The sequence below is a fragment of the Dreissena polymorpha genome, chromosome 6 (assembly GCF_020536995.1).
Source record: "Dreissena polymorpha isolate Duluth1 chromosome 6, UMN_Dpol_1.0, whole genome shotgun sequence".
Lineage (NCBI taxonomy): Eukaryota > Metazoa > Mollusca > Bivalvia > Myida > Dreissenidae > Dreissena > Dreissena polymorpha.
In genome coordinates, this window is record NC_068360.1 from 115,495,555 (window position 1) to 115,507,858 (window position 12,304).

At 33.6% G+C, this 12,304-nt stretch overlaps 1 protein-coding gene across 1 annotated transcript in view; it reads right to left on the bottom strand.

The window, feature by feature from the left end:
- Positions 1 to 1,501: 1,501 nt before the first annotated feature.
- The window catches only part of LOC127833254 (uncharacterized), a 182,598-nt gene continuing 171,795 nt past the window's right edge, over positions 1,502 to 12,304 (bottom strand). The window contains exons 5-7 of the mRNA XM_052358418.1: positions 10,289 to 10,426; positions 6,294 to 6,368; positions 1,502 to 2,489 (exon numbers count right to left, since the gene is read on the bottom strand). Of these exons, the coding sequence (XP_052214378.1) occupies positions 1,618 to 2,489; positions 6,294 to 6,368; positions 10,289 to 10,426 (1,085 nt within the window). The 3' untranslated portion in view covers positions 1,502 to 1,617. The remainder of the gene's footprint in view (positions 2,490 to 6,293; positions 6,369 to 10,288; positions 10,427 to 12,304) is intronic.

Consider the following 12,304-nt stretch of genomic DNA (forward strand, 5'->3'; position numbering starts at 1 on the left):
TATCGCATGCCACGCGGAGCCTTAAGTGTGAATTTAAATAGTACAAACCACGTTACTGATACATATGACTGTCGTAATATTCCTTAAATTGTATAACTGAAAGCACTTCAGTACGCATTGAATTTACTTAATTGTGAACGAAATTGCAATGATGAGTTAAATGAAACCTCCTATTCTGATTTCCTATGATTATCAAGGAAGATTAAATGATGTTATCACGCAGCGTCATATATCGCGCGCATATTTCAGGACCGATATAAAGCCAAAGAATGGCATATGTGTTGATTTTAAACATGTGTAGGGTTCGTGTTTTAGTTGCATAAAAAAACTTCATTTTTTATGATCAGACTCATGTCGGCGTTCGTTGTGACATTGTTGCAGAAGCAGGTGCTGCTGTTTAAAACGTTTGTTAAACGGTGGTTATCGTTTTGTAAACAAAATATTGTTGTTAACATTCGAATACATATGATTTTGTGTTTGCATTTAAGGTACACGTTAAATGAGCTCCATCTACTAAAATTCCTTATGTCTTGTGCCCATGAGATGACGTCATTGACAATTGCTCATGTAGTACGGTTAAACGCATTCGGAATTATAGCAAGTTGCATCATAACGAATATTTAGTCTGTTGACTTGTCTTTAAGGGATTTCTTAAGAATGTATTGCGTGGTATCATGCTTGGTAAAGAATTATGGCAAACCTACGGATGCATAGATTACTCACAATAATGCCGTCAAGATGTTGTCATAGAAGAATCAAACAAGCAGAACCCTTATTATAAAATAAATGTAATTATATAATGCATGCACATATTGCATATAGCAAGTTGTTATATGCTATGATTATGTTTGAACATTGTCGACTATACAAACAGTATGAATACAAGTATATTGTTTTTGTATTGCCTTCGACGTAAACTATGCTTCGAAAAATATCAAAATGATACACTTTGGAATTTTTTTTGGGGTCAACAGTTTTGCCAAAGTAATTGCCTTTTGCAATTGTTTATTACCTATTAGCATGAAAAGTAATGTGCAATGTCGCCCTCATCCATATTCATTTCCCCACTTGACGAGTTCGTTTGGAGGTGTACTTTGGATATAAAACGACTCGACTAAAATGATAATTCGAAAACTGATATATAGGTACGTTGTAGGAAAAGAAGTAATCTACAAATACAACGCGATCGTCATGTTTTAATATTAATACATTGAAGTAGTATTTTATTATATTCATATCATTGACACTCTCCAACAGTTATTCTTACAATAGCAGCATAACAAGTAAAAAGCATTGTTTCAAATTTACAAAATAAGTTACGTTAATTGTGAATAAAATATTCATGTTATATTTAGATGGCAAACAGTATTTATAATAATAATTTAAAAAACGTGAAATCCAGATGGCAATCAAGCAGTAGTTATTTTTTGATATTACAATTAGATTTATCATCAAAAGCATTAAACATAAGCTCATATAATTGTATTTTTTAACACGTTGAGTTATCGACAAAGCATCAAATAGAGGCCTCTTTATATATATTAAAAATCGGTTAGAAGATATTTTTTCAAACACTCCGTTATGAAATGAAAAATATATATTAATTTATATTGTATTCTACCTATGGTATGGTATTTTGTACGCCTTATGCATTTTGTACAACAACAATTTTGTATTTCCTGTTTCACCACCTGATACCGCTAGTCTTGTTTCATCACTGTTTATGCAAATGCTGTATGGCCCATTCAAATCTACTGAGTAGGTTCCCAGTATATTACCATCCACAGTCAAGTGCACGATGCAGTTATTCAACCTACTGCACACCAACACCGTGTTACCATGTACACACACACCACGTGGTTCTTTTAGGTTCTCATCTGTGACCTCTCTACACATGCGCGTCATGGTGTTGTACATGTGCACCTTGTTAGCAAACCTGTCAGTCAGTACTAACATGTTATTAGACTTAACGTACGTGATCTTACTTCCCCAAAGTTTAAATTTCTTGGGAACCACTGCATGATCAAAGTCAGTCTCTACACCTCCCAGTGATAACATTCTTACAGGACGTGAATCATCGTATGTGCTTACGATCATAGTTTCTGGCGTCATGCAGCATGCCGAGAAAACATTGGATGAAATTTTTATTTCTATTATCAGATATATATCGTTGCTCGAACTCACGGTCAGAAGAAACACAGACTTCTCACACATCGTCACTGCAAGATCGCTGTCAGACAAACATACGACCTCAAATGGATTTTTATTGAATGTATAAGATGTCCCTTGACTCTGTAGATGATCATCAAGTATAATACATTTCCTATTTATGTTGTCTACGGCTACCAGTCGCCCGTCAGGGAAAAAGTCCAGTCCAGTGAAAAAAGGTTCCTTTATACCATATCCAGCATGTTGTAAATCCATGGACACAATCAGTTCAAGTGTGAGTGGTTTAATCGGAGCTGACAGAGCAATGTCACTAGAAGAACCTAAATAAAAGTATCGAATATATTATACCAACATAAACGTTTCGAACAAGTGATAGCAAATATTGCATCAGTGGCTGCTGACAAATGTACTTGTTCAAAAAAAAAATAAACGCGACCATTCATAACACATTTGAAATTATTCCGTAAACTATAAATATTATTTATATTTAATAATGCTGTCTTGAAATAGCGATTCAACAAAAAGGTAAAATGTGTGCATCAACTAAATTATAGTACAATATGATGTTATGAAGGCTTTCTTTTAATGGCGATTACAGATTAATATCGATTAGCATAAAAACTCAATCTACTTGCAGCACAATTGATCACAGTTGTTCTCATATATTGTAGCTTAAACGTTGAATTATGGCATAAGCTACCAATGGATCAATACAATATTAATATGACAAACAAGACATTGGGAGTCAGTTGTTGAAACAACCTCATCCTATTACATTTAAAACATAAGTCCATAACTATGCAGTTCAAAACATATCTTTGTTGTTACTCACTTTGTTTAAGTTTTCGGAACATACATATATTTGCCTTTGTGCATCCTTCTTTTGAACATAACAGCATCCAAAAGGATGTTACCGTGTCCCATTATATATGAGATCGTCGATGTGTCGTACTTTTGACCTCTGTATTGCGAGAACAGTAACTAAGATACAAAGTATTGACATCACAATGCGATGTTGCAAAAAAATAGAAACCAGGTCAAATAATGTAGATGCATGTCATGCTGTAGCCATACAATTGCGTATTCTAGCATCGTGTTTTCCTCGCCCGTAATATTTCAACGATTGCACATACAAAATATACGATACGATATCAATATCGTGATTATGCGTAAATTCTCATATTTGTACGGTTGTGTTTTCGAATCCGTTCTATAACTAGCGCAATAGCGCAAACACATTGAGCTACATTCCTTAGACTGCGAGATAACGAGGAAACAAGGTGATAGCGCGATCTTAATAAATGCGATCAAATAAAGTTACTTTACGGAATGTCTTCTGAAGTGCTCAGTTAAAATCGCTAAATTCATTTCAGCTATTCCTATCTATATAACCTTTTAATTGATATTCGAATATTAAATGTTACATTTAAATGATACGTAAATCATAAGTATTTACAAGAAATAATACCGTTTTAGGCAGAGGCATATATGTATTTTATGTATAAAACTCGGCCTGAAATCAAATGTTCGCAAAATAATATTTTCCTATTTCAGTTAAAATGACAAATTTTATTTGCGGCTAAAGATTTGTTTTATGTCCTTTAAAATGATGTTCAAATAATAAATATAAATTACAAAGTAGTAAAATTGAGGCAAAGGCAGGTATGTTACTTTCAATGGTTTGTGCATCGGTCTGAAATATTTGCGTTAAACATTAAAATGTAGAAGACTTGATAAGGAAATAATAAAGATTACAGAAAGGCACATATATAATTTTAAATAGACTAACTCTGTCTGAAATCTCTCAAAGCATTGTTATTACATTTATCAAAAAGTATTACAGTTTAAAGCATAAAGTTATAGACTTAAGATTTTGATATCGCCTTAATGATAACACTTTATTCGTTATTTCCAAAAGAGAAATAATTCAGATTTAGGAAAAGGAGTATTAAAAGGTGTACTTGTCAATAAGCTTACTCGGTCCTAGATACTATTATTATGTATTATTACTAAGTATTACTTAGTATTGGTTCAGAGACACATATTATTTTTCAAATATATCATGCAATATTTAATGATAACTTTTATTATATCAACGCTAGTATCAATATCGAAACTTTGTTTCGTGAATAACATTCTCAGTTCTATTGTGCGAAGTCATAAAATGTTACTTATTGGAATAAAGCAGGCGAACACGCTGCCGTGGCGCATGATAACGCTAGATGACAGAGGGCGGACACTAAAACGAGCTTCCCAAAAGTCTTGCATTGATGTTTCCAACTTTTGTTTGTTGATAGATCTTTGATTCACGTAATGTTTACTTTGCTAGTTGTTGTGTTGAAAGCATTAAATGAGTTATTCGATTTTCATTTTGCTACAGTCTGCAGAAAGAGTATAATCATTTTTGATACTTACTCGCTTTTATTTGTTTCATTTTACAGCGTTTATAATATTGTGAAATACTGTTAAAATAATTAAAGTAGTTATGAAAAACCTATCTAAGCACTATTTTGGCCGAAACTGATGCTATGATATCATTTATTGAAATGAGTAGTCATTCATGACACGTGTGGTTTGTTTTTCTTTCATTTTTACAGGCACTGTGTGTTATGGTGTCTGAATAATGTAACATATTAACAAACAATCTTATTAATAAATAACATGTTAGCAATGCTTAATAAACATTAACAACAAATTTTACCATGCAATTCATATAATTAAAATGACAATAATAGTGCATTTCATAAGCAGAAAATTTAAAGAAGACACATTTGTCTTGAAGCTATAGAATAATATCACTTTTTTTAGATGCGATGTAATATCTCGCATTTATTCCGCATTGTGGTATTGCGATCTCGCAGTGTATTCTCGCTAGCTCGCGAATTGTTTTCGCATTCACGCGATTGGCACGCAAAGGTAGGAAAACACGATGGAGAATTTTGATGATTGGTCGTTACAATTACATGTACTAAGCCTTATTTGTAGGTGTCGCATATGAGACCTTAAGAAATTAAAGGACGGATACACACAGCGAGAGTGTCATATTAATGCATCACTATAGCTTCGTAATCATTGTGTGTTTTGTTCTAGCGTTCTCGACCCTGTCGAAAGTACACAATGTTCAAACTAACGTACGGCTGTTTAAAAGAAATGAAAGTCTACTGTCCTAATTTATATTCGTTTGTTTGCTTGTTTAGTTGGATATTTCGCCTGTTTCAGCAGTATTATATTCAAATAAAGCATACAGTTATCATGGTTCAGGATCAGGTGACTTTGTGGGTTTCCCCCCTTAAACTTTAATGGATGTATACACAACGGAAAGTGGTGCTTTAATTCAAATAACTTTTAAAAACATTTTCTTAAGAATTGCAACTATTGCATAAAAGAGAGATCGTTAAGCTGCTTATGGCAATATGAAATACATCGGAATTACTTGATCTAATAAGCCTGTGTTCTTGTTCAAAAAGTTGAACTACATGGTTATGCTTTACGCAACGTGAAATTCTGTCATCGACTTCAGACGTATTCAAGGATTAGTTCTTATACCTTATATCGGCACAAACTGCAAGATCAATTGTCTTTCATGCATAAAGAAAATAACTTGAGTTGCAAAAAGTTAGTTCTTAATGGTGTGATTACAATATGTCAAGCCCGTGTGTAAACCCCTGAAAACCCGGTTGATTCTGTACCGTGTTGTCATTTTATGTCGATTCCGGTAAATCAGTATTAAGTGCACATCCCTATGTCAGTAACTGACAACTGACCCACTTGAGTCAGAGGTAGAGGGAAATGAACATAGAAAAAATCCAATGACCAATCCCCGCACACTTTATTTGTAATCGAGCGCTCTACTAATTTAGCAAGCCGTTACCTTTAATTGAGCTTAAAGCATGAGCGCCATGACTCATATGAACTTCAATTATACTTGGCAACAGTACCTTCAAAATCGTTTGATAAATTTTATATCTTGCCACTAATTAATAAGAATAGGCGTGCTTATTTGATAACGTAATACTACATTTTTATTGAAGAACCCAGTCCACTTTTCCTTTAACTTTTTTGCAAGATTTATTTTGTATTGTTTTAGCATTTATCGTTACCGAGACTAACAGTAATGTGTTTACCTTTATTTGAATCGGTTGTTCCCATGTTAATGTCAGATGATACTTGTACTATCGGCTGACTTATGTTTACAACATCTGAAAGAAGGAAAATTAATCATAAGAATAATATCCCGATACTTCTTCACACATGTTCGTTCTTAAGTTTAAAATGTCTTTAAACGTATTCATGCATTCACGAAAAGCTTAAACAATCTTACATAATTAATGTATTATTATGTATGTTGGGAAAAACTTTAATTCTTTCGTGCATGTGTGCGAAACATTATTTGCTCAAGCTCGTTGCATAATAAGAGAATAATGGAGACCAGTCGGTGACGAGTGAAAAACACCAGATAGACAGACGAAGCCTGAGCTTCCCAACTTAGATGACCATATCGAACTCATTACACTACAGGCCACCAATGATGTCTCTTCTAGCATTTCGTAGTACGTTGGTGGAATCGAAGACGTTCTCGGACTTCTTCGAGCGGGCGCGGTCCTCAAAACACCCTATCGAACGTGCAGAATTTCATTAATCTCCATTCTTTTGTTGCTGGCGCCGCATGCTCCTGCATACCGAGTTTCCAGTTTACGAATGCCAAGTACAACAAAGACCCCGACTTGCTAACTCAAATGTTCTGTCAACCAGACACAAAAGAAGACGCAGCGAAGCACTAATGCAAGCGATAATCAAACTAGAACTACCGAGGAACACCTTGAATAGTCTACAGTCCTTAACGACCAGATAGAAATAATGAAAGAGTCAATATACATATGGGAATCTTCTGGTTATTTTTATAAGAGACGAGTTGCAGAACAACCGAGTAAGGCACGTGATTGCGGAAGCAGCTGTTGGTAACTGAACTTCTTTAACTATGTGATAGAGAAGCAGATTGCATTAAGGCAAGAAGGTGACGGAATCATAAATTATTCGAAAGAATCAGAAACCAAGCATCGAAAGTTGACCGGTCTCTTTAGTGATGGAGAGCACTGTCGCAACGTCTGAACGGAAACAGTCATGGCTTAAATCGTCTATTAGAGTATCATCCCGTTTCCCTACGAAAGCCTACCAAGAAATGCCACAATTATCACGCGTGCATCTGTGAACAGAATACTTAGAGGACTAAGCTTTGAAAACAGTCTTTTCTTTCTGAAATCAGTACTACGCGAAACACAATTGTGCGGCATATGAAAGTTGATCTCAAGATGTGAAAATTATAAAAAACGCAACAGGGCTCTTAAAGCGAATTCCCATAGACTACTACGCCCACCATTGCAGCTCCAGAGCAAAACTTTTAACGAGGTGAAAGTGCCATTACTCACTGTTTTAAAATGTTTGGAATTTCAAAACTACTACGCGAGCGCACATGACATTTTATGGCACAATAGTTTTATTAACAATATCCGTTGTGATAGCAGAGAGTTGTAACAGGCAACTCACGTACTTTTCTTCAAATTTTAATAGCGCTTCAAGTCATGATTGCAATAATTATATGAAAAGGTTCAATTAAAAAGTACGTAATTTGAACGAGAAAAACTGGTTCCCGTGGGTAAATGTACTACGATGTTTTGAATGAAACAAATAAAGTAATTTATAAATAAACAATTAAACATAGCAACTGTTTTTGTACAAATTTTAAGTGATTGCGACAAGAATAACAGTAATAGTTATTAATCTGTAACATAATTTAAAAGCAGTGGGTTAGTTTCATCTAGGTAGCGTAGGCATCGACCTACCACCTTTTATCAAAATAAAAAATAATCGTTAAATGAATTGCAAAGCACAGGCTAAGGGGGTTAAGGGTTTGACGACTTTATACATCAAAAGTAATAAAGTAAAAATACAATCATTTACTTTCTCCTCGATAATTTGTGCGATGATATACTTTTGTTGAGGTGTTCCGTGTTCGAAAAGAGCAGACCTAAGGGGTTGCAGTTCATTGATGTCTTCATTCACTGTCGAAGAAGATATATTTATTTCGCCTTATTGATTCATCTTGTCCTCTTTTAAACCATCCGCTTCATTAATTATCATTGTTTTTCCTTATTTAATATGTCAACAATACGATCCCTCATTTCATCAACCTGTTTTGCAAGGTTTTCATAATACAATTTAAACCCATCACGAATTATTTCTAATAAAGTCGCATCAATATCGATCCAACACGAGCAATAATTACTTTTTTTTAAGTTGTCTCCGCGTTAACTTCAGATAATTATTAGATTTGCATCGGACGTGGTTGATCAAAGAACAAATAATTAATAAAATAACGTGGAGTATAATATAAAACAAACAGATATTGATCATTATGATTAGAATCAAAGAACGGCGGAGCTCTTCAAACAATTGTTTCATTCATACCAAGTCTGATATCGTACATAACAATAGGGATATTTCCTGTTTTCTTTTTACCCTACCCCTATAATGCATGTACGTCCCCATTTTCACTGCGGGGAATCACGTGGTTTAATTTCGATATGGATATAGCTTGAAATGATGTAGCGTATCATGTGCGCAATCGAAATCCGCGTGTAATGATATCTTACTTTTATAAATTAACTACCTACTTTTCTCATTTACCCTTTGAATTTATTTCAAAATGATAGTTTTCACGGAATAAAGGCATCGTGTCATACATTTCATAAAATAAACATAGGTCATACCATATTATTGCAGGAGAAATTTGAGAAACATCATTTGGAATATGTAAATAAATACACGCGTAAATAAAAAAAGATATATTTCACGGAATAAAATATGTATGATATGTGCCACGTAACAATTGTGAAAGAGCTAGGTAAATATTTATTTTCAGACTTGATTTGTGTCGAAGTTTTCTTTTGGCAAGGCTTTTCGAAGCGCCTCAGGGTTAAGCGATCATGAACAAAAACATACGGGGGTAGCGCCATACACATGTTGTGGACGGATGTTCTACAGCAACGCTAATTTAACAAGGCACAGGTAAGATGGTATTGTGAATATTAGGCATTTTCAGAAAAGTGAGTGAGAAAAAAATTTTGTATTTAAGCACAGATGACTATTCTCGAATTGTATTTTATAACTGTTTATAGCCGATTATTCCGACACATTGCAACCCAAATTGTTTCGAAATCGGTAAAATATTCACGTAACCATTCTTGCAATTTCTGATGATGGCACTTTAGAAGTGTACAGACACATTGACAACGCACGGAATGTAGGGATGTACTCAAGGGGAACGAAGCATTTTCGAAGAAGAAAACCCAAAACACCAGGTTTATTCGATTGTGTTTTGTCATTTATGATCCATAAATAGTTGGACATGTTAAGATGGATCGACTCCATGCCAGGACATGGGTTTCAAAACAATACTCAAACTTCATTGCACCGTTTTAGTGGCGGATGTGACAAATTGCGTATAAATACCATGTAATATAAGCATGACGAATATTTTATTTTAAACATGTGTAATATACTTTACATAATATAAGCGTTTTATTGTTTGGTGTGTATTAGATTGACCAATCGCATTTTATTTTGATGAAATGCCGTTGCAACGTCAAATTTCGTCACGAATCATCACGGTTGTGTGAATATTTCTGTAATTGTCGCATTTTAAATCATGTGATAAAAATATCTTGCATTTTATGTCATTTCATTCAATATTTTATTAAACTCACCAATGGCTCGCTTACTTACAAAAATACTGGACTCGTTAAATAAAATATGATATGACATGATAACTTGTGCCAGATTGAATACATGTATAACGCTCTAAAGCATTCAGAATGTTTGGACTGTGCAGTTCTACAAAAGCCCTTTTTAAATCGAAGGATTGCAATCGTTCTTAAAGCACATTATCCAATGTTTCAATTTTTATTCATTTGTTCTTTTGGCTTAACCCAATCCATGAACAACCCTGTAAACAAAACTTTTTTTCTATTCTTACATTATTCGGGTTTATTTAAAGTTTGATGACTAATGCTGTATAAAGAGAATTTGTAGATTTCACCATAGAACACATGTTACAACTTACACTGGAACGATGTTACGGGGCAAAACGGTTGTGCCTTCCACGCAGATTCTGCAGTGACCTGGTGGCTCAAATACGATTTACTCGGACTCTTCTGCAAGGTTGAAGAAGTGCGAGCGGCTCGTGCGGTAGGAGAAACATCTGCGAAAATTAAGCATAATACGAATATTTAACAAAATGCACTAATGTTATAAATTCCATTATTAAGATAAAACTTCAGTAAAGTGACGAGACGGTCGCAGTTAATTTTTGTGTTAGATTTTTCGCCGTTTTCAACACATGGTCGACAAATTGCGGGGGAGGGGAGGGGGGTAGTAATCAGTGTTGACGTTCAGTTTTTGAATGTTAAGTACAGTAAGAATACTATGAGACAACAAGCTCTTTTTCGTCAAAACGATATTAAAGTTGATATTGGAAAACACAAAAATCATGTGGTATTTTAAATGCTTTCACGATTTTCATTTATAAAAAAAATAGTTTTTACTAGCGCTTCAAAGTATTAAAATAATTAGTATTTGTGATACATGTATTTATCTATGTATCTATTTGATACAAAACCAGATTTCACCAGATACATGTTTGTCATTTGGACGAAAAATTTGTCACATTTATCACAAACATATGGTAATAGAAAAACTGGAATTATATTTAAATGTTGCATTATTCTGAGAATATCCGAAGTTTTATTTCTCGCCTTTAGACAATACGTGAAACATATCATATAATTAACATATAACATATCATTAGTGTGTATTCCGTTTTTGTTTTGTGATTTATTATGCAGAAACTGCCAAGTTTTCAGACCCTCAGACAAGTTGTTTGTAATGTAAAGAAAATCTGGTTCATATTTAGTGCGAAAAGGATTTAAGGAGTGTCGATATTTATCATATTTGTGAATAATTATTTTAAATCCGTGAAAACTATGTGTACACATTCAAAGGGTAAGGGAGAAAACTACTCAGTATTATATGAAATGTAAGGTATCATTACACGCGGAAGTCGATTCCGCATATGATAGGCTACGTCTTAGCAAGTTAAAATGAAACATATAGGTTCAAAAAGAAAAAATAATACTCGTACCGAGACAATGACGCTGCCATTTTCAGTGTTCCATATCAAAATAAAACTACGTGATTCCCCGCAGTGATTTTTAAAGAAGTAGTTAAATATAATCGCTACGACGTACTATTGTGTTGCTGCTTGCGTCTTACAAATGTTAAAAATCATTATTGGATTGTTTTGTTCAATATGATTCTATTTTACCCAATAATATGACGTTAAAGGTAATTTCTAGTAACATTAAATACCTTCAAACATTGTTTGATATACACTATGTTTACCTGATGTAACACATTATATAGGGCTCCTTGATATCAGGCAGATATAAATGTAGTGGTGTAATAAAACGTGCAAGAAGATCCGAATAACACATAAGTGCTTCCAATTCAATATAATAAACTATTTACTCTTAAGATGTATCATGATTTGCAATTTGAAGCCGTTCTTAATATTAGTGATCGATATTCATTCGTAAGCATTTTAATTGCATTATACAAAAAAACGATTTAGAAGTATCATATTTAAACTGAATGTTCAAAAGGTCACTATTCAGCTACTCATTGGCTTATTAATAGAACAGAACAGAACAGAATAGTTTATTTCGACTTAAGCATATACAGCTCATCGTCATAAACATACATAAGCTATAACAGCATGCGTTTAATTAAATACAAAACATACATCATTTTGAAGAAATATCAATTTTAAAGGAATGAAAAACACATGTTTAAGTAAGGATGTCACACGGATGAGATTACTACATAGTGATTACATAATGTAAAAATGTAGTTTAGTAATTGCAACACGTATAACATAATTATAAGCATATTGTGTTTGTGAAAAACATATAATTTATCCTACATATATAAGACACTTTCTCGCATTTTAAAGCATTTTTAACAAACCATGGCTAGTTTTCTTAGCACTATTGTATTTGAACTATTAAGTAGTTCGATAAAT